A 24,392-nucleotide genomic window follows, 5' to 3' on the forward strand; every position below is an offset into this window, starting at 1 on the left:
ATCAAGATTTATTATACATTAGGCCTTGCCCCACTGTACCCAGGTCATTCACCTCAACCAATTCATGGTCGGGTGGCCTCCTGCTAAGTGCTCTGTGAATGCAATCCGGCTGATAGGTCTAAAGTGTCTAGGTCAGGCATGTCCAAAGTCCAGGCCGGGGGCCAATTGCGGCCTGTGCTGTCACTTCAAGTGGCCCGCAGCCTCCAGCCTGAAGCTGGCAGAGCATCAGATGTGGGACGCACAGCACAGGAAACTAAAGGTGTGGACCCGGCGAGCGCGGGTCCCCACCTTTAGTGCAGCAGTGAGGAGGTGCTGGCCACCAGAGTTAGATGTGTTTGGCGTCTTTCGGGTGAGTATGCGTCCAACCCCTGCTGCTACAATCGTATATCACCCTCCTCCGCAATCACAGTGACAGCAATGTGCGGGGAGGGGGGCAGCAAGGGGGAAGCTTGCTCCCATAACATGTAGAGCGGAGGAGGGCGGCAGCAGGAACCCAAGCATCTGTCTCCTATCTTTGCAGTGCCTGCTTTGCCTCTCCATCTTCTGGCTCACACAAGAATCTGGATAACATACAGAAAAGGGAGGGGGCAGGCAGGGAGACATACAGTCAATGGGGGCAGAGTGGGGGCATACAGTGAAGGAGGAGCAGGCTGGGGGACAAACAGTGAATGGGGGCAGATTGGGGGACATACAGTGAAGGAGGGGCAGGTTTGGGGACATACAGTGAATGGAGGCAGTGATGGACATTCAGAGATGGGGGGCAGGCTGGGGGACAGAGTGGGGTACATGCAGTGAATGGGGGCAGGCTGGGGGAAATACAGAGAAGGGGGAGCAGGCTGGGGAATATATAGTGAAGGGGTAGGCTGGGGGACATAGAGTGAATGGGGGCAGAGTGTGGGACCATTCTGATGTGATTAATGGGTTAAAGAATGTCAGGCTGAATGGTCGGCCCCCACACATTTTCCCCTCACCAAATCTGGCCCCATCGCAAAAAGTTTGGACACCCATGGTCTAGGTCCACATGCAAGAGGTCGAAACTCTCAAAAGCTCAACATTCAAAAGGTTGACACTGAGAAAAAGTTGACACAAGCAACAGGTCGTCATGAAAAAAGCTTGACACAAGAAAAAAGTTGACATACTGTATATTATAAAATTCACTATTCATTATTGAATTCATACAGAGACATACGTGAATCACCAGCAAACAGACAACGGAGGTATTCTGGTTGATTTGCTCGCAATTCTTCCAAGTCAACCAGATCCCGCCATGAGAATGGTGGTACACCGGCCCACCATTCGCAAGGCACGTACGTTTGCACGGGCTGTGAATGGATGTTTTACATAAACATCCATTCGCAGCCTGCGGGGGAACACCCACATCATTCATCAGAGCAACCTTAGATCTGCATGCACATGCGGAGGGAAGAGGGTGGGCAGCTGACTACCGCTGATGTCAGCTTCCCACCTCCCCGCACCTGCATCATCGGCCTATTAGCATGAGAACGCCCGGCGTTCTCATGGGAATGGCCATGAAGGGATGGGAGTTCCCATATGCTAATGGTCTGCCCCGCTGCCCCACGCCCACCCCGTCCTCCGTTCACCCAGCGAACATGCACATGCGCAGAAATGCGCGGGGAGGGAAGGGACCTGAAAAAGGTCCAACATTTTATAGTAATAATCATCATATTATTTATAATCAGAATAATAATCAGAATAACAGTAGTAGTCAAGAATTAAATAAAGGTTGAGTATCCCTTATACCCTTATCCAAATATCCATTATCCAAATTATTCCAAAAACCATAGTCTCCAAAATGTACTTTTTTTTACTAAAACCCTACTGGGTACATCTGTAACTGGCACTCCTGGGGGAAAATATATGTAACTGGGGGATTCAGTTAAAATACCGAATGTCAAAATACCGACATGGTCAAAATACAGACATTTAAAATCCCGACAAGGTCAAAATACCAACATTTAAGATCCCGACAAGGTCAAAATACCGACATATAGAATGTAGACAGGTGAAAAAGTCAACATGACTTACGGTCGATAGGTCGCGAGGTCGACACAGGTTTTTCACTGTTTTTTGAGCCGACATGTGCCGACAGGCGATATTTCATGCCCTACCATCCACTAGGTCGTGGTGGGAGAATAAAATAGTGTGCCGAGCGCAGCGAGGCACCGTGCCCGAAGCATCACGAGCGAAGTGAGCGATGCGAGGGGCTGCAGTTGACTTCCAACTGTGTCCATATCGACTGTGTCGACATTCGGGTAAAAAAAAAACAATGAAAAAACCCATGTCGACCTCGCGACCTGTCGATCGAAAGTCATGTTGACTTTTTCACCTGTCTACATTCTATATGTCGGCATTTTAAATGTCTGTATTGTGACCTTGTCGGGATTTTGACCATGTCGGGATTTTAGATGTCGGTATTTTGACTGTCGGGATTTTGACCGTTGGAATTTCATACCGAATCTATAACTGGCACTACTGGGGACATGATATGTAACTGGCACTACTGGGGGCCTCTGTAACCAAGGGTGGATCCAGGACAAAATGACAGGGGGGGGTGGGCTCTATGGCAGGACAGGGTTTGGGAGGGGGGGTGCTAGTGGTGCCCAGTGCTGCAAGTATGGCGGTACGGGGTGGTACGGCGTACCGGTAAAAGATATACTGCCGGTACCCCGTACCACCATAACAAATACCCCCACAAAGTTATTCATGCGCATGCGCGCATATGTGAGTGGCGGGGGGGCGTGGCCTCTGCCGCCCCGCCACAGCTGATTACCTTTAGAGCGGAGGGGAACGCATCGTGCGTCTCTCCTTCCCCTCCCTGTGTCAATCAGACTAGGCTGTCGCCTGACAGCCAATCAAAGCTCGCGGGCTGGCAGCCAATCAGGAGCCAGCCCGCGAGATAGAGTCAGTGAAGCCAGGGCAGAAGAGACGGGAGATGCCCTCCCTCCCCCTCCCCAGGGAAGCAGAACAGAACCAGGCAGCATTGGCGGGGGACTGTAGGGGCCCTGACTGGACCAGACACAGCCAGCACTGGTGAGTTGTGCTGCTGTGCGGGCATTTATGTGTGGCACTGTGGGGGCATATGTGTGCCACTGTTGGAGCATATTATATCTGGCACTGACTGAGGGCATATGTGTGGTACTGTGGGGGCATATCTGGCACTGGGGGCATATGTGTGGCACTATGGGGGTATATCTGGCACTAGGGGCATATGTGTGGCATTGTGGGGACATATGTGTGGCACTGGGGGCATATGTGTGGCACTGTGGGGCATATCAGGCACTGGGGGCATATATCTGGCACTGGGGGCATATGTGTGGCACTGTGGGGCATATCAGGCACTGGGGGCATATATCTGGCACTGGGGGCATATGTGTGGCACTGTGGGGGCATATCTGGCACTGGGGGCATATCAGGCACTGGGGGCATATGTGTGGCACTGTGGGGGCATATCTGGCCCTGGGGGCATATGTGTGGCACTGTGGGGGCATTATGGCATGGGTCATATGTATTGGGTGTGTGACGCGTAACAGGCATTCCTGTGTACATTTTGGACGTGTGCCTTCGGCGTGCAATATTCCAGTCACTCCCCCTAGTGTCATATGACCACGCCCCTGGCCACAACCCCTGACCACGCCCATTTTCTGCCGCGTGTCTTCGGCGCGCGGCACAGTACCACTAAGACCTTTTTCCTACTTGCACCACTGGTGGTGCCAGTGTACATGCTAAGAGAGCAGAGATAGGATGGGATTAAAAATGGCCCCGGCATTTTAAAGTACACAGTCAATAGTGAAGGATGTAGTTGTACGCACGCCAAAGGCACGCTCCGCAAAAGGAGGTATAGTGAACCACACCATATACCATTTCTAAGCTTTATGCAACAAAATACTAGACCCCATTATACTTGCCCCTTACACATGATGCCAAACGGTATGAGCCAAAATTTACATAATGTCACATGGATTGAGCCAAAATTCACATAATGCCAAATGGATTGTGCCAAAATTCACATAATGCCACACGGATTGTGCCAAAATTCACAAAATGCTACATGGACTGAGCCAAAATTGAAATAATGCCACACCGATTGAGCCAAAATTCACAATATGCTTCATAAACAGGGACACTGTGCGGCAAAGGCACTATTTTCACCATAATGCCCATTACATATTAACCCCCACACCATAATATCCATTCTGTATTATGCCAAACACCATAATGCCTATTAAAAATGATGCTACATAAGTGCTGCTTACCTACATGCTCATTGCCGGGGGTTCCATGCTCATTGCCAGGGGTTCCATGATCATTGCCATGTGGGATTACATGCTCATTGCCAAGTGGGAATACATGCTCGCGGTAACTGGGGGACAGCCGCCGCTGGGCAAAAGTGACAGCCAGGCAGAGAGCAGGGCTGTATTCAGAGCACTGCAGGTCCCGGCTATTTGAAATATTACCCCTTTCACACTAGAAAATGCCGGGACTTACCCGGGAATATAGTCCCAGGATCATACAGGGACATTCCCGGTTGGCCCCTTTTACACCAGCCTAGTCCCGCGTTTTCTGGTGTGAGGTGGAGAGAACACCGCCCCCTTCCCCCTTCCCCTTAACTGGCTATGGGGCAGATGTATGACTGGGCATTATTAGGGAGAAGGGGTATCAGTGCACGTTATGAGCACTGATACCGCTTCTCCCCGATGGATGAAGGAGCCGGGATGCGGCTATGCCCCCCTGTCCATATTGGCACTGCTATCCAAATGATAGCCGGCCGAATGTATGAACGGTCAGCATCGCTGACCATTCCGCCCGATGCCGGTTTTGGCTTCGCCAGCAGCAGGCTGGCGAAGCCCTATCTAAACAGCAGGGACAGCGCTGTCCCTGCTGTTAGCTCTAGGCTGCGCTGGGGACTCTTGTGTGAGCAGCGAGATCCCGCATATGCCCAGTTGAACCGGCCGGGGGACAGGAGACAGTGCATCAGTGTAAACTGCTGCGCTATCTCCTGGAGGGGACATCGCCGGAGGGGGAAGTTAGCGCTCCCCCGCTTCGGCAGACAAGATGTTAATACATCTTGTCGATGTCCCTTCCTGCTTCGCCTCTCTAATGAGGTGAAGCAGGCAGTATTATAGCGGCGCGATAAGCGCAGCTATAATACATCTGCCCCTATATAGTTTACCTGGCTATATCTTCGAAAGCAACTGATCCATTTACCTAAGATCAGTATCATACTGAAGAACTTTTGAGTAGTCCGAATGATTTTGGTCCCATGAAACTGGCCCTTTTGAGGGCAGATTTCTCTGGAACCAAAGAACATGAACAGCCATGAAATTACATTTCAGAAATAAATAAAAAATATTGGTTTACCCGCAATATCTCAAGAACCATTTGATCCCTTTAGACCAGCCTGCATCAGATTGAAGGCCCAGCGATTTAGGTTACAATGAGATCAACCACGAACTTCTGTGATGCCAGAGGGGGGGCAGATGGACTGGCAGCCATCAGAACCAGCAGGGGGTCGGAATTAGCGGGTCCCATTTTATCCTATGGGGAAAACGTTTTTGGTTTGCCCGGCAGTATCTCCGGTTCCTGGGGGGATAGCGATGTGGGGCTGGGCTCATTGGAAAGCCCCGGTCCTCAGCTACAAAAATAGCTATTTCAGAAATGACAGGGGCACGTGCCCCTGCGCTCCCCCTCCTCTGAATCTGCTATTTTCTGTAACTGACACTACTATGGAAATTATATGTAATTGGAACTAAATATGTGCAAGAAAATGATTGCTTAGCATTCAAATTCAGTGCTTGAGATCATACACAAATTTTGTTTCATGTTTTAAAACCTTGTTCCGTGCACAAATAAAATATATTTGTGTGTATTTCATGTGTTTGATGCGCTAATACAACATAAATGCAAGTTACCTCATTCAAATATAAAAATATTCCAATTTACGGAATAAAAAAATGTTTTCCAGCTGTAATGTAAATGAAAGGACCAGGATTTATAACCAATGCTTAATAAAACTGTCTCACACGTTCACCATTTGTAAGCTGGGAATAAAACTGCATAAAATCTGGTGTGTGACAGTGCAGAGGGATGACACAACAAAGCTTCACTTCCAGTGCTCAATGCAAAAGCAATTCACAATATACATCAGTGTTTTGGTGCTGAACGGAATCATCATCCGACTATGATAATAAAGAGCTGCACATATGTACCCCTAGAGTCCAATTACTCACTCAAGACTGCTCACGGTGCAAAGTAAGTTTCATCCCTTCCCCAACTTGACATCGTGATGTTGCATCTAAGCTTAGAACGTTGTAATACAATTGTTCCAGCATTTATGGCTCGTAATATGCATTGCTTCTGTTTGTCTATGTTATTCGGCGGAGGACTAGTTCCACATCAGAACCCTGCCCGCTGTTACATTACATTTGCACAACTGATTTCCCTGGAGGGCTATCAGTGACGTATCACTGAGGTTATTTTAGGATAATTTACCTGGAGAAAAAAAAATATTTTCAAAAGTTTTTTTTTTTTTTTATGAGAGTAGGATAGCCTAGCCAACTATTTTATATCCCCTGAGGATGGAATGTCTACTTCTACCATTAAGAACATGCAGCTACATTGGCATAATAACCTTCTGGACATTAAGAGCTCCAATTAGACACTACCCCATCTCATGCTCAGGACCTCTGTGACCTTCTCCCTAATTGCTGCTCCTTTGCTATGGACATAATAATGGCGATATGTCCGTGGTATTAACAATTAGCGAGTTCTTTCGCTGAAAACAACTTGTTTTTCAATTATTTTCAATTATTATTTTTTTTGGGGGGGGGGGGGGGTTGCGTTAAAAAATAACTTTTCGGTAACCATGTGATTGGTCCCTTCAAGGACAAACTTTACAATAGATCCCTAAAGCTAGCTAGTTACTCAAACTTCAGACAAATGTTAATAATACACCAATTGACTTAATCAGTGGCGTATTTATAATGGGTGCAATGAGTCCCACGGGGGTCCACACCGCACACATTGCACCCAATACTTACCCTCCAGAGTCCCATGGTGAAGGGATTACCGGAAAAATGTCCGCCACACCATTTTTCCAGGTCTGCGTATGCACAATAGAGTAGGAACGCTCAGATTCTATTGCGCTGGGCAGCAGGATGCTGCTCCTGGCAGAGAGGAGGGTACGTGACCATAGAAGGCTAGGATGGCCATTGTCGCTATTGCCATTGATGGTTACCATCGATGGCAATAGTGCAAATGACCATCGATGGTAGCATACTATGTGATGTATGACCATCAATGGTTTTAACTATGGATGGCCATCCGTTTTATTTGACTGACTGGCCCATTTGCCAATCAGAACCTGGGGGTGGCAGTAGCGCACGCAGGGGGGGTTTCTGAGTACCCAGAAACCCCTCCAGGAATCTAAGGGTCCTAGTTTGAAAGCTGAGGGTCCCCTCTTTCCATGGGTACAAGAATTTTAAAAATCGGCCCTTGGGAACCGGAGATATCTGACTTCAAAGCAGTGGTCCCCATCCAAGCCTGTTCATTGCTATTCACAGTCAGATATTTCAGGTTCTGTCTAATGTAGAGTTTTTCTGAGGGTATATTCCATAAGCTGGGACTCTCCCCCTTTGAGGGACACTAGTAGCTTGGCTCTACTGTTCCCAGAACCAGAGATATCAGCCTTCCAGCAGCTGCTGCTGCTCCAGCTCCACACACCTGGTATGTAGTTTTATAAACTCGTTGGCAGATTGCTCTGCCTCCTGAACTCTGATCCCCAGTAGCATTTGGTAGGTGGGATTCTCTCGTTTTTAATTCCATTAAAAGCTAAGAAATCTATTTCCGGGAACTGGAGATATCTGCAGTCAAGCAAGCTGTCCTCCCACCAGAAAATTATGAATAATAAGCCCACTCCACTACACTCCCCTCCTCTGTGTATTAAACATCCTCTACCACCCTGGAAGTTATGTATCAGGACCCCTTCATTCAGCCCAATGCCCCCTTCTCCCACCCCATCTCTCACAATATGTGCAGTAAAGGGGTAATTAGTGAAAATTACTGATCCAGGCCCTACATGCTGAGCGATTGATATAATACCCCCTACCACCCGCGGGACATCAAAGCTTCCCCCACCCCTACCGCTGGAGGATCGGTAGGGGCCCCAATACATTGCTATGCCCAGGGGTCTACACTGCTGTTATGTATATTTGTGTATATATATATATATATATATATACTTTATATACATTTGGTCTATCTATAATACTTTAACTGACCCGGCATATACCCATCTCTGTGCTTTGCTCCGCCCCTCTCTGGAAACCCCCTTCTGAAAATCCTGCGTTTGCCCCTGGGTGGGGCTATGCTCCATGTCCTGGCCCCTTGGCTAAGAAACAAACCCTATTTGGTTATGTTTTGATATCGATGGAGGGAAGCCATCTGGTTCTCCCCCATCAATGGCAAAACTATTCTACATTGGTCATAAGCCATCGATAATTATGAATCATTGACGGTCGATGCCCATTTCTAGGCTGCACACGGGCCTTTTCCTCTCTTAAAGTGACTTAATTGAAGGCGTTCAATCCCCTGTTCATCTCTAGCCATACCTAGTGGTTACAGGTAGCGGCTATAATAATTTGGCTGTGTTGCAGCAATATGTTACAATTTAAAAAAAAAAGAATAGCAACAGTCCACCGAAATGGTTAATTAATAAGATTATCCACTATGTATTATGGTGCGGCATTCGGGAGACTTATGCATAAAATACAGTGTTATATTGTTTTAGTTTTTTTGTGCACGATCTCCCATCTAAGGTTAGGTGGCCACACTTTCAATTGTGTCAGTGGGCACTAGTTACTGGACGCCCACTACTTATATTTTATGTTGCACCCAAATGCACTGGCGTTAGACGCATAAATAGGCTAAACCTGCGCAAACTACTGTATGCCCTGTATTTGAGCACACATGAGCCTCGAGCAGAAATAATGGTGGTCCAGAGCACTCCCGCCCAACGGCACAAACAATGGCTTGCTCCTGTCATTTTAGATGGTATCTACGGCCAACGCAACACAATTGAATACCCCCCAACATGTCTAGGACACCAGACAGCGGATGCAGAAACGTTATCTCACCTGGGTAAATCCAAGCTTTATCCTTCTCTGTTTAAATGTTTTGGCAAACTTTTCCAGTTCTTCTAAATCACTGGGTTCATCCGGTGCCGCAGCTAGGTGTTTGGAGCCATGTATGTGTTGCGCTATATCCAGATGACTTTCTATGGAGGAACCTGGGAGGCCGGGACGTCCCACTGCCTGTGCAAGAAAGGGGGAGATTGCTTAATCATCTTGTAAAACTATTGTAAGGCATTAGCTAGAACTGGAGCCCATGATGAGATATATAATTGTTTTCTACCGGCACACGTATAGCAGGGAAATGTGGGATAGGAAGAAGGCTCACCTGGGAAGCCAGCCCCATTCCTGACTGCGAACCGCCCTGCTGGTGAGGCAGAGCTAGGAGATTTGGTTGCAGAAGACCTAGAAGAGAGAAGGGAAATCATTTTATCGTATTACCCAGTACATTCCGCATGGCTTACGTTACTCAAGGATGTGCAATCCCTGGAGGCTAGTATAAGCCTAAGAATGACAATGCTGAGATGAAGAATAGAAAGTCACATGACTAGGCATGTTCGGACAGTAACGCTGACAGCAATAATCCTCATCAAACTAAAAATCCTGGAAAAGATTTATTTTATTATGTGCATGGAAACTGGTTGTACATTAAATGCTTGTGTAGGCAAACTGACTCACTAACTCCCCCGATCAGATGATTAGGCTACGGGGAAAGTTACTAGAAGAGATTATCTATGTGATGTGTTTTCATTTGCTCATTAGAACATTTATCTAACAGAGCAGAAGTGTCCTGACCACAGATTGGTCCAGTCCTATTCCAAGCCCAATGACGTGAATAAACTGTCATGACCATGAAGAGTGGTGGTGTCTCCCCGTTTTACCTGAGTTTACAACAGTGGTTCTCAACCTCAGTCCTCAAGACCCCCACACAATTCACGTTTTCTAGGTCACCCAGCATGTGCACAGGTGCACTCATTACTCACTGACACATTTTAAAAGATCCACAGGTGGAGCTAATTATTTCACTTGTGATTCTTTGTGGAGACATGGAAAACGTGCATTATATAGGGGTCCTGAGGACCAAGGTTGAGAACCACTTGTCTACAATGACATGTGAGTGTGCAAAGTTTCATCAACATCAGGCCAACTGGCTTGTTCATAATGAATAAAATCCCCCTTAAATAACCCACACTCACACTTACATATCCTATTCTGCCACCACTTTCCTTAAAATGTAAACTTAAGCTGGCCACGCACTTATACGATTTAGGCCCTTTTTGGGCCCAAGAAATTGGTTAAAAAGTGCCCAAATCATATGTGCCTAACCTACGATTATGATTTGGGGGGGGGGGGGCATCAAACTTTCATGGGGGGGGGGGGGGGTGGGGGCAGTTTTTTGTTTTGCCACTGGGTTGAGTTTATGCCTGAAAGGGTTTACCCATGTTGAGAGTTCTGGGCCACAACCCTGCTCTCTAGCAAGGTTTTTTTCAGGACTTGCAACCCTTGTAGACACATTGGCTTAGGTTTAAAAGGTGCGACCCAGGTCATGATGTCCCTGGTAACACCTGGAAGAAATTGATTGGACAAGGACAGTAGATGATCTCATCTCCGAGCACCCACTGAATGCTGGAATACCCGGGTCACTGGAAACCCTGGATCTAGTGTAAACAGGGACTACCCAAGAATAATCTGGTTTGTCACCCATGTATGAAAGGGGTACCTCTATCTACAACCTGTGCACTGTGTCCATGGGCCTAGACATGTTGAAGCCGGAATTTTATGTTTGAAAGTGGTATGACCCCTAGATTTAATATTGGTCCACAGATATTAAAGACATCAGCTTTAGTATAAACAGTGTTGGGAAATAGTTTCCATCAGATTAAGACCAGGGGATACACACACTTAAAACAGGGGGCCCCTGGTGTTACAAGGATGTATATTAGATTGTACATACTGTACCTCTCAACATAACCAATTTCATAAGGGACACAATGCTCCCTATCTTGAATTCACTCTTAACATATGGTTGGCGTCACCTGTGTTGAGCTCTTTAAGTAAATCCAATCATAAATTAAGAGAGAAATCCAGGTAAAGAGGATTTATATATATATATTATATATATTGTGTATATTAAATTTAAACCAATGGTGTATATTCCATTTAAACTAATAGTACAGTGGTTCTCAAACTGTGTGCCGTGGAACCCTGGGTGCCTTGGCTTAGTGGTCCAGGACCAATTCAAATTATTTTTGGTCAATAATGTAAACAAAGCAAGTGGCTAAAGTATGCGGACAAACAGAAGCAAATCTTTTCCCTCACCACATAACTAAGAATGACATACAATACAGTTCAAAAGTTTGGGGTCACTTAGAAATTTCTTTATTTTTGAAAGAAAGGCCTTTTTTTTTTTCAATGAAGATAACATTAAACTAATCAGAAATACACTCTATACATTGATAATGTGGTAAATGACTATACTTGCTGCAAACATCTGGTTTTTAAAGAAATATCTACATAGGTTCATAGAAGCCCATTTCCAGTAACCATCACTCCAGGGTTCTAATAGTACATTGTGTTTGCTAATCGCGTTAGAAGACTAATGGATGACTAGAAAACCATTAACAAACCTTGTGCAATTATGTTAGCACAGCTGTAAATGGGTTTGCTCATTAGAGAAGCTATAAAACTGACCTTCCTTTGAGATAGTTCAGTATCTGGAGCATCACATTTGTGGTTTCGATTATACTCTCAAAATGGCTAGAAAAAGAGACCTTTCATGTAAAACCCGACATACTGTAAAGGATATTCTATGCGAGAAATTGCTAAGAGACTGAACATTTCCTACAACGGTGTGTACTACTCCCTTTAGAGAACAGCACAAACAGGCTTAACCAGAGTAGAAAGAGAAGTGGGAGGCCCCAGTGCACAGCTGAGCGAGAAGACAAGTAGAGACTCTAGTTTGAGAAATAGATCCTCACAGGTCCTCAACTCACAGCTTCATTAATTGGTGCCCGCAAAATGCCAGTGTCAATGTCTACAGTGAAGAGGCAAATCCGGGATACTGGCCTTCTAGGCCTTCTACCTGAGACTGGCCAATAAAAGGATAAGAATAATATTGGGGAAAAAAATTGTCATTGGACATAGGAAGATTGGAAAAAGTGTTATGGACAGGTGAATCAAAGTGAAAACATGCTGGAAGAGTGCCTGATGCCATCTGTCAAGCATGGTGGATTTAATGTGATGGTCTGAGGCTGCTAATGTGGGAGATTTGTACAATGTAAAAGGGACATTGAATAAGGAAGGCTATCACTCTATGTTGCAATGCCATTCCATGTGGACAGCCCTTGATTGGAGCCAGTTTCCTCCTCCAACAGGACAATGACCCAAAGCACACCTCCAAATCATGCAAGAACTATTTAGGTAAGAAGCAGGCAGCTGGTATTCTGAACCTTATTCTGGTCCATACGCTCCCAAATTCGCCCGGATGTCAGCTGCCCGCCATGTTCCCCTCCAGGACATACACAAGCCTAAGACACCTGAGAGTGTCTTAAATTTGCGTGTGCATTTCATATCATGCAATGGTCAGTGACCATAGGCTGCGAATGGATGCAAAACATGCCTGCGAAGGGGGGCGGCAGCATGCGCGAGCGGTGGGTGGGCTGGTGTCAACCAGAATCAGTCCCTCTGTCTGTAATGGAGTGGCCAGAGCAGTCACCAGATCTCAACCCCATTGAGCTGTTGTGGGAGCAGCTTGACCGAATGGTACGTAACAAGTGTCCATTAGGCCAATCCATCTTGTGGGAGGAGCTTCAGGAAGGGTTGGGTGAAATTTCTTCAGATTACCTCAACAAATTAACAGCTAGAATTCCAAAGGTCTGCAATGCTGTAATTGCTGCAAACGGATAATTCTATGACGAAAGCAAAGTTTGAAGGACAAAATTATTATTTCAAAAAAATCATCAATTCTAACCTTGCCAATGTCTTGTCTATATGTTCTATTAATTTTGCAACTCATTTGATAAAAAAAAGTAAGTTTTTATGTAAAACACAAAATTTTCTGGGTGACCTCAAACTTTTGATAAACGCAGTATACGTAATTTTATATTTATTTCTAAATTTCTTAATAAGAAACGGTACTTGTTTCCTAGCACGGCGCCCACGATATTCAGTCGTATGGCATTGTATTCAATTTAAAATTGTATACCATTGTATATGGCATACAGTGTCATACAATGCAATGCGATGCGATTTTAAATTGTATATATGATTTTTAATTGTATTAGCACCTTAATAGGTGCTTACAATGTTAAATGCACCCCCACGCCACCGCCACTATCAACGGCGGTATGCATCCTTCGACCTTTTCTTACCCCCACTATCCATGTCGGCGTGGAGTTGACTTTATATAGTGCGCTCGCCACCGAGCCCGAAGCGTGGCGAGCGCAGCGTATTCCGCTTTATTACGCTTCGGGCTCGGTGGCTCGCTGCGCTCACCGCACTATATAAAATCAACTCCACGCCGACGTGGATAGTGGGGGTATGAAAAGGTCTCGCGGCCTCGCTGCGCTCGCCACGCTTCGGGTTGGTGTTGATAGTACAGGTGGCGTGGGGGTGCTTTTAACATTGTAAGCACCTATTACGGTGCTTATACAATTATTTATCTTATAGGGGGCACATTTATCATTGAAAACACCCATTAGGGTGCTTATACAATTTAAAATCGTATACCATTGTATATGCCATACAATGGCATACAATTCGATGGTATACAATTTAAAACTGTATAACATCGGCTAACATTGCATCGCATCGCATACCATGGTATGCCTTATGGTATGCGATGCGATGGGCGCCATGCTAGGAAACAAGTACCTAAGAAACTTTTGGTCTAGGAGTGCTGCAAAAGAAAATTCGGATTCTGATAGACACTGTGATTTAAAAAGTTTGGGAACCACTGAAATAGTGTAATAATGCCTGGGTGCTGTTTACAGCTCCGCCTAACTGAGAGACAACTATTTTAGAACATTTTCTTGTAGTGGAACAAAGACTTGGGGTATTCAATTGAGTGCCGCCTTTTCGACTAGTCAAAAAAAGTCACTTTTTGCTGTTTTTGGTCAAATTTAGATAAGACCTATGCAATTAAAGTGTTGTTTTTTTGACTAGCCAAAAGAATGGCATGGTCGAAAAAACACATGGATCGCCATCCCTTCTATCCTTCTATCTCTCCACTGCTTGGGAAGCTCTCTCGGTAACTCATGAACCCGATACCGTTGTGTCTACTGTCCGGCTGCTCACATTCTTGCTGCCTGGATCTGCTGCTGCACAAGAAGGAGAGCTAGTAATGTCAGTGTGCTCCAGTTGGCCCGGCCAGCTGACAGAGATGGGCAGGGGTACAGGATTCCCTGCATCCTCCCACCCCTCCTGTATTCTGGCTACACCATCAACCTCTTTTATGTTGAGGTAAGAATTTTGGATCTTATAAGGTTTTGATGGTCTCTTCTAAAACATTATAACCTATGTATAACTACCAATGTTATATAACTATGTCCTGGGTCCCTGACCCTGCTCCCAACCAGGGTCACGGAGATGAGACCCCGGGAATCTGCTGGTTTGCTAGACCTGGCAAATTCCTGGATCACTTGCCTTAACTACAGAACATTTTTACTTCCTACTAGATAGAGTGATATTAAGAAAACAGAATTTTATTTTATAAGCAACTGCTCTGTCTGATAAATATCACACATTAATATCCCTTCTCTTCTTTATGGATCTGCGTTTGCTTAGTAAATCAATTAATGCTTGTTTATTTATTGATTAATGATTTACTTATTTAGGCTAACACATTACAATTGATTATACATTTTTATAGTGGTAAGCTTTTAATCGTTATATTATACTTATGGTCGTTTTATTGATCACTTTGTAATTTTTCTGTCTGAGTTTGTATCCTTGGTACTTGTTTCCTAGCACGGCCACCCCGATTTACATCGGGGTGGTCGTGTCGGAAAAATCGGGTCGATCGCATCGCATGCGATTTGGTCGCATGCGATGCGATCGTCGCGACCGACCGATTTTGGACCCGTTTTTTTTTTTTAATTAAATGTAAATCGGGTCCCTGGGACCCGATTTTACATTGGATTCAATGTAAAATATTCCCAACCCCCCCAAATGTCACGGCGTACACCCCACCCCACGATAGACGCCAACTCGAAGCGTGGCGAGCGCAGCGAGCCCGCGAGGGGCGGCGGTGCGCGTCCTCCGACCTTTTCATTCCCCTACTATCCACGTCGGCGTGGAGTTGAGAATAGAATAGTGTGGCGAGCCCGAAGCGTGGCGAGCGCAGCGAGCCCCGCGAGGGGACGCGGATACCTTCACAGGTAAACGCGTCCCTTCGCGGACTTCACAGGTGTCCGCGTCGCCACGGACACCTGTGAAGCCCGCGAGGGGACGCGTATAACTGTGAAGGTATCCGCGTCCCCTCGCGGGGCTCGCTGCGCTCGCCACGCTTCGGGCTCGGTGGCTCGCTGCGCTCGCCACACTATTCTATTCTCAACTCCACGCCGACGTGGATAGTAGGGGAATGAAAAGGTCGGAGGACGCGCACCGCCGACCCTCGCGGGCTCGCTGCGCTCGCCACGCTTCGGGTTGGCGTCTATCGTGGGGTGACGACGGGGACATCTAAAATGTGAAATGGGTCATATTGGCACGATTTCAATGTTAAAATATTTTTTGGTACTTGTTTCCTAGAACGGCCACAACGATTTAGATCGTTGTGGTCGTAAGATAAAAAATCGGATCGATCGCATCGCATGCGATTTGGTCGCATACGATGCGACCGATCCGATCGACCGATTTTTCACCCGATTTTTTTATTTTTTTCACCAGATTTGTTTCAATTGCCCCCCCAAATGTTAATAAGTGTGCTAGACCCCACGATAGACGTGAACCCGAAGCGTGGCGAGCGCAGCGAGCCCGCGAGGGGCGGCGGTGCGCGTCCTCCGACCTTTTCATTCCCCTACTATCCACTAGGGCGTGGAGTGAGAATATAATAGTGTGGCGAGCGCAGCGAGCCACCGAGCCCGAAGCGTGGCGAGCGCAGCGAGCCCCGCGAGGGGACGCGTCTAACTTCACAGGTATACGCGTCCCCTCGCGGGGCTCGCTGCGCTCGCCACGCTTCGGGCTCGGTGGCTCGCTGCGCTCGCCACACTATTCTATTCTCACTCCACGCCCTAGTGGATAGTAGGGGAATGAAAAGGTCGGAGGACGCGCACCGCCGCCCCTCGCGGGCTCGCTGCGCTCGCCACGCTTCGGGTTCACGTCTATCGTGGGGTCATGGCGGGCACATCTAAAATGTGAAATGGGTCATATTGGCACGATTTCAATGTTAAAATATTTTTTGGTACTTGTTTCCTAGAACGGCCACAACGATTTAGATCGTTGTGGTCGTAAGATAAAAAATCGGATCGATCGCATCGCATGCGATTTGGTCGCATACGATGCGACCGATCCGATCGACCGATTTTTCACCCGATTTTTTTATTTTTTTCACCAGATTTGTTTCAATTGCCCCCCCAAATGTTAATAAGTGTGCTAGACCCCACGATAGACGTGAACCCGAAGCGTGGCGAGCGCAGCGAGCCCGCGAGGGGCGGCGGTGCGCGTCCTCCGACCTTTTCATTCCCCTACTATCCACTAGGGCGTGGAGTGAGAATATAATAGTGTGGCGAGCGCAGCGAGCCACCGAGCCCGAAGCGTGGCGAGCGCAGCGAGCCCCGCGAGGGGACGCGTCTAACTTCACAGGTATACGCGTCCCCTCGCGGGGCTCGCTGCGCTCGCCACGCTTCGGGCTCGGTGGCTCGCTGCGCTCGCCACACTATTCTATTCTCACTCCACGCCCTAGTGGATAGTAGGGGAATGAAAAGGTCGGAGGACGCGCACCGCCGCCCCTCGCGGGCTCGCTGCGCTCGCCACGCTTCGGGTTCACGTCTATCGTGGGGTCATGGCGGGCACATAAAAAATGTGAAATGGGTCATATTGGCCCATTTCACCTTTTTTATCATTTTTCCCTATGTGAGATGGACTTAATCAAGTCCATCTCATCTTGTGCCATTATAATGGCACAAGACCGACCGATTTCAATGTTAAAAGATTTTTTAACATTGAAGTCTATGGAAAAATCGGGTCAATCGGTCGGTCGCATCGCGGCCGATTTTAATTGGTCGCGACCGACCGATTGACCCGATTTCTGTCAATCAAAGTGAAAAAATTGTAAAAAATCGGCCACATCGTGAGGATCGTGTCCCTTAATTAAGAGCCACGATCACTCACGATTGTGGCCGTTCTAGGAAACAAGTACCTATTTTTTAACATTGAAGCCTATGGGGAAATCGCGGGCATCGCGTCGGTCGCGTCGGGACCATTGTTAACGGTCCCGACCGACGCGATGCCCCCGATATTTTGTCCTAGCCGGCCAAATGGACCTGATTTCAAAGGAAATCGGGTCCATCTTATGGATCGTGTACCTTAACTAAAGGTACACGATCCATAAGATTTGTGGCCGTGCTAGGAAACAAGTACCGTATCCTTTTTTCAAATTACATCAATACATTTGTATCCTGTTTACTGGAGGATGTACTTTTTTTTAGGCGCTTCTGGAATTTTTTAACACAGAGCTCCCCCTAGTGTCTACTTAATATAGTATATCATCCTCAGGATTTTTTCAGAAGGAACTGTTCTAGTTCACTCTTTCTGACAAAATCCTTCTTAGATGGACAAAACCATGTGCACTGCAGGGGGGCAGATGTAACTTGTGCAGAGAGAATTCGATTTGTGTGAGTTATTTTGTTTCTGTGCAGGGTAAATACTGTCTGCTTTATTTTTACACAATATAGATCTCACTTTGAAGTAAAAACCCACCCAAATCGAATTCTCTCTGCACAAGTTACATCTGCCCCACCTGCAGTGCACATGGTTTTGTCCATCTAAGAAGGATTTTGTCAAAAAGAGTGAACTAGAATAAGGCCCAATGGCCCTTAGTCAAATCTGATTGCAGTACAAATTTGTTCTCAAAGTGGGCAAAGCCATGTGCACTGCAGGTGGGGCAGATGTAACATGTGCAGAGAGAGTTACATTTGGGTGTGTTGAAACCGAAATCTAAATTGCAGTTTAAAAATAATACTGCCAGTATTTATCCTGCACAGAAACAAAATAACTCACACAAATCTAACTCTCTCTATACATGTTACATCTGCCCCACCTGCAATGCAGCATGATTTTGCCCATTTTGAGAACAAATTTGTACTACGATCCGATCTGAATAAGGGCCAATATTTGAGCTCTGTTTTTTTTTTTTTTAGGCAACCGACACTCTTTGAGTAGCTCTTAAATTATGATAATTGTCCTGTCACTAGAATGCAAATATTAAATTGCGTAAGCCTTTTTCTTTACTTCGATATCAATCAAATGATAACCACTGGAATTTTAGTCCTCTGACAATACAGTGACATTTTAGATTTTCTTAAATTACTGTTAAACATTTTGTTTAGTTTGTGTTATAAACTGTAAGTGGGATCTGTCATTGTTCTTCTAAACCACATTGCACTTCCTTGATGCACAAACAAACACATTCTTGTCTGTCAAGGAACTGTTTGCATAGTTTAAATAAATATTTAATGAGATTGTGTACATTGCAACCATATAATAAAACATGCACTTTGCTAATTTCTGCCAATCACCAATTACTCTGAACAAGGGCTCTCATTCTGGATGACCTGCAAAGGTGTAAAATTCGCAGCTGCCTCCTCCCCCCTCATGCCGATTTCCCTGCTTTCAGGTGAATGGATGTTTAGCATAATTTTATTTATTAACAGTTTCTTATAGCGCACACATATTCCGCAGCGCAGAATATTTGAACATTCACATCAGTCCCCCAATCTATATTCCCTACCACATGTACACGCACACACAGACATTCTAGGGTTCATTTGTTGGGAGCTAATAATCCTAACAGTATATTTTTGGATTGTGGGAGTTAACGAGTACCCAGAGGAAACCCACGCAAGTACGGGGAGAATATACAAACTCCGCACAGTTAGAGCCATGGTGGGCATCGAACCCATGACCTCAGCGCTGTGAGGCAGTAATGCTAACCATTACACCATCCGTACTGCCTAAACATCCATTTGCAGCCTTGCATACAGGGGGGCAATTTGCTGCACCTGCTCACACAATGCGGCTACACATGTGCCTAAATGTTTATGCACATGCGCAGTCGCTATACATCGCTCCCCTGTGCGAACACACAGGGGAGCAAATTAACTACAATGAGGGCCTACATGTGTTCTGGGATAATGCTCTATTATCAAATAATCAGCATTTGTTACTATGATGTAGGCCAGTGGATCCAGGGGCGTACTGGGGCCCTTATTCAGATCTTATCGCAGTACACATTTATTCTCAAAATGGGCAAAACCATGTGCACTGCAGGTGGGGCAGATGTAACATGTATAGAGCACAAATACAGTTATTGAACGAAAGAATGGATAATAATCAGTACAATACAGTAAGAGGAGCCAGTAATGTTTATTACCTTGCTGGACCGGTTGTGACTGTGAGAGCAGGAACTGGGAGGCAGACTGCAAGTGACTGGGAACCAGGACTAGTTGCTGGAGAGAGTGGAGAGAGGTCATATCCTGTAGAATAATACAAATACCAGAACACCATCAGCATCATTCTGTTTTCTAAGTTGTTGGGTTATTTCAGAAGCCTAATATGTAGCACCAACAACACAATACAAGCCATTAGTACATGCTCTGACTGCATCCATTGTACTCCCGCAATGTCATCTTCTACTACTTTTTTATATGATCTGTGTTCTACCTCCAATAGCAGCAGAAGGCCTCTGCATTGTGATATTAATGATAGTTCCAACTTCCAAGGTACAAATGTATGAAAGCTTCTAAAGAGAGGAGAAATGTACATATTGGGGATTATTTTGGTTGATTCGCTCAGATGCGAATTCGCACCCTTACGAGTCAACCAGAACCAGGGCAGCGAAGGTTGGTACACCGGCCCACCATTCGCACTCCAGGTACGTTCGCCCGGCATGCGAATGGATGTTTTATATAAACATCTATTCGCAGGCCAGGGGGAACCTCCCACATTTCTCACTGGTCGCCGACCATCAAAAGATGTGGTGCGTGCATGCATATATATATATATATATATATATATATATATATATATATACTCTCAGGTCACTTACAGTATATATGTGTGCACTTTCGGGTTGAAATGGGCGGGCAGCTGACATCCGGTGATGTCAGCCGCCCGACCCCGGCGGCCACGTCACCCGACGATTATCATGGGAACGTACAGCATTTTTATGGGAATGCCCATGAAACGCTGGGCGTTCCCCTTTGGCGAGTACCCCGGCCCGCCGTTCCCCACATTGAGCTGTGACCGTTTTTATCCCCAAAACTCTCCACTCCATCCCCAGTCCCTATCTACTCTGACCTCCAATCTCTGTTTTGACAGCTCCCTCTCTTTATATCCAGCAAGTTTGAAACACATCAGTGTCCCTGCAAAAATGACTTTCACTTTCTGTAATTTGGTCTGTTAAGTGGCCTCTAGTGGTCACTGGCAGTACTTCACCTCATGGAGCTTTTGTATACTGTATATAAATATGCCTTTGGTTTGGTATCTGGACATGCAATGTCTAGGATGACATTCAATAGGTCAACAAAGTATGATCACTATACATATGGCCGACATGGTTAAAAGGTTGACACAATCAATAAGTTGACAATGCTATGGTCTACACATGCTTAACGAACCAATTTGCCTCCTATTGGGAACAGTCAAATGTCCTATACTCAGTTGAAGCGGAGCGAGGCACCTGACTCGAAGCATGGTGAGCTTAGCAACCCATGTTGGCGGATGGGGTACACTTATTGGGGATCCACATGCTCAGGTGTCGCCCATGATAGCAAAAATTGTGAAAAACTCATGTCAGCCTCTTCATGTGTCGACCTTTTCAATGCAAACCTTTTGTGTGTGTCAACCTTCTTCCAGTGGCAAACTTGTGCATGTCAACCATTTTAAGGTTGACCAACTGTACCACATCCATCTGGTTTGCACCAGGAGATGACATCACTGTGTCAGTGGTAACTGCATAGACAATATACACATAGCAGTCGCAGTTTGATTGACAGGAAGCCGGCGTTTAGGGGTGGACACAAGGGGCGAAATGTAATAGGGTGCGATTTTTGGACGAGTTCCAAACTCGCCAGAAATCGCACCTTTAAAAATCGCATTTTTAGACGCTAATTCGCATATGTAATGAGATGCGAATTAGCGGCAAAAAATGCGATTTAGGTCGATTTTTAGTCATGAAAATGTGCGCATTTTCAGTCCTGAAAATGTGCGCATTTTCATATATGCGATTTTGGTTGTCAAAAAAAAAAGAAAAAAAACGGCGTGCGGTCCCCCCCCTAAGCATAACCAGCCCCGGGCTCAAAAAGCCGGTGCTGGTATCATAAAATCAAAGGAACAATCAAGTTGGGGTTCCCTGGATTTTATAAAACCAGCACCAGGCTCAAGGTCCGGCGCTGGTTCCCAAAATACGGGGGACAAAATGACTAGGGGTCCCCCGTATTTTAAGAACCAGCACCGGACACAACCAGCCAGCAGGGTAATGCCACAGCCGGGGGGAGACTTTTTATACAAGTCCCCCCGGCCAAAGCATTAACCCCCTGGCTGGTCAGCATGGGCAGGGGTCCTGGGGAAGTGGGGACCCCCCCAATGAAGGGGTCCCCCCCCTCCAGGACTTACCAGCCCATGCTGATAGTCCGGGGCTGTCCCCGATGCCCCTGGGCGGTGGGCATCGGGCTGATATTTGGTGTAAAAGAATAGATAAACTATTGTTTTTTACTGTGGCACTACAAGTGCCAGCAAGCCTCCCCAGCAAGCTGGGACTTGGAGAACCACAAGTCCCAGCCTGCTGGGCATTAAAGGGCCCGCTGGCACTTGTAGTTCCACAGTTAAAAAAATAGTGCACAAAACACACTGACACACATTTTAAATAAAACTTTAATACACACATTACACACATACTAATACTTACCTATCTTCTTCCCGTAGGTAGCCCTGGTCCTGATGTCCTCCGGTCCTGTGTCGGCGTTCCTCTTCATGTCGACGTCCTTCTTGAAGTCGACGTCCCTGTCGGCGATGGCGTCCGGTGTCCGGGTCCGACGAAATCCATGGAGGAAGCTGTGGAAGGAAACCATACTCACCTGTCCCAGCGCGACGTAGTCCAGGTAAGGGTCTTGGAAAAAAAAAAAACCGACACCCGAATCCAAGCGGACACGACGGAGACGCAACGGTGTTTGTTTACATCGTGCGGCTCCGCCTCCCGAATGCCGCTATTGGCCGCCTTGCGGCCTAGCGGCTCCTGATTGGCCGCTAGGCCGCAAGGCGGCCAATAGCGGCATTCGGGAGGCGGAGCCGCACGATGTAAACACCGTTGCGTCTCCGTCGTGTCCGCTTGGATTCGGGTGTCGGTTTTTTTTTTTTCCAAGACCCTTACCTGGACTACGTCGCGCTGGGACAGGTGAGTATGGTTTCCTTCCACAGCTTCCTCCATGGATTTCGTCGGACCCGGACACCGGACGCCATCGCCGACAGGGACGTCGACTTCAAGAAGGACGTCGACATGAAGAGGAACGCCGACACAGGACCGGAGGACATCAGGACCAGGGCTACCTACGGGAAGAAGATAGGTAAGTATTAGTATGTGTGTAATGTGTGTATTAAAGTTTTATTTAAAATGTGTGTCAGTGTGTTTTGTGCACTATTTTTTTAACTGTGGAACTACAAGTGCCAGCGGGCCCTTTAATGCCCAGCAGGCTGGGACTTGTGGTTCTCCAAGTCCCAGCTTGCTGGGGAGGCTTGCTGGCACTTGTAGTGCCACAGTAAAAAACAATAGTTTATCTATTCTTTTACACCAAATATCAGCCCGATGCCCACCGCCCAGGGGCATCGGGGACAGCCCCGGACTATCAGCATGGGCTGGTAAGTCCTGGAGGGGGGGGACCCCTTCATTGGGGGGGTCCCCACTTCCCCAGGACCCCTGCCCATGCTGACCAGCCAGGGGGTTAATGCTTTGGCCGGGGGGACTTGTATAAAAAGTCTCCCCCCGGCTGTGGCATTACCCTGCTGGCTGGTTGTGTCCGGTGCTGGTTCTTAAAATACGGGGGACCCCTAGTCATTTTGTCCCCCGTATTTTGGGAACCAGCGCCGGACCTTGAGCCTGGTGCTGGTTTTATAAAATCCAGGGAACCCCAACTTGATTGTTCCTTTGATTTTATGATACCAGCACCGGCTTTTTGAGCCCGGGGCTGGTTATGCTTAGGGGGGGGACCGCACGCCGTTTTTTTTCTTTTTTTTTGTTTTAACTATTTTTTTACAACAGAACCATGCACAGATCTCAATGATCTGTGCATGTTTCTGATAAAAGCGCCAGGCAGAACCTGGTCTATTTTTTTTGCGATTTTTAGTAAGCTTTACTAAAAATCGCAACCCATTAAATATGCGACTTCTATCCTTTTTAATGGGAAAACATCTGGATGCGATTTTTAGTCTAACTAAAAATCGCACCTTTAAAAAATGCGATTTTTCCCGCAAATCGCACCCTATAAAATATGCGATTTTCGGGAAATGCCCGAAAACGGCATATTTTGCGGGAAAAATCGCAAAAAAAAAAAAAAAACGCACCCTATTACATTTCGCCCAAGGAGTTTTCTGGGCATGTAACAACGTTACAGTGGCAAACCAGACTCCTATCACTGAGGAGGAGCCTGCAGCTTCATATCACCCCTTGATGGGTGACACCCGGGTGTGGCTCGCATGCCCCACACACCATACTGATGCCACTGCATACCCTGCAACCCTTGTCATCATTGCCACATGGATGTTTAGATTAGCACCCAAAGGGCCTGGGAATGTAATATAGTTTGTGGACATTCTGAATTTCTTCAAGCCTCAATATGCCATGTCAACATCTGCGGCCATTTTCGTCGATCTGTGAACTTGGGTCATAGATCCGGTAGTCTTCACATTACAAGGCTAAGATGTCATCAGTAGAGCTGTCCCTGCAGATGCTGGTATGCGGGCAAAAGACGATGTATAGTGTGTTACATCCGAAAATTGAAAGGTATAGGTACTATGTAACACATTCATTGTTTATGG

The 24,392-nt window shown here is 46.5% G+C and overlaps 1 protein-coding gene across 1 annotated transcript in view; it reads right to left on the reverse strand.

The window, feature by feature from the left end:
- POU2F3 (POU class 2 homeobox 3) overlaps positions 1–24,392 on the reverse strand; it is a 98,695-nt gene that overhangs the window by 19,236 nt on the left and 55,067 nt on the right. Inside the window, exons 5-7 of the mRNA XM_083161883.1 lie at positions 19,735–19,837; positions 9,475–9,551; positions 9,153–9,329 (exon numbers count right to left, since the gene is read on the reverse strand). Coding sequence (XP_083018009.1) covers positions 9,153–9,329; positions 9,475–9,551; positions 19,735–19,837 — 357 coding nt within the window. The remainder of the gene's footprint in view (positions 1–9,152; positions 9,330–9,474; positions 9,552–19,734; positions 19,838–24,392) is intronic.

Source organism: Crinia signifera, chromosome 19, assembly GCF_055691185.1.
Source record: "Crinia signifera chromosome 19, ASM5569118v1, whole genome shotgun sequence".
NCBI lineage: Eukaryota > Metazoa > Chordata > Amphibia > Anura > Myobatrachidae > Crinia > Crinia signifera.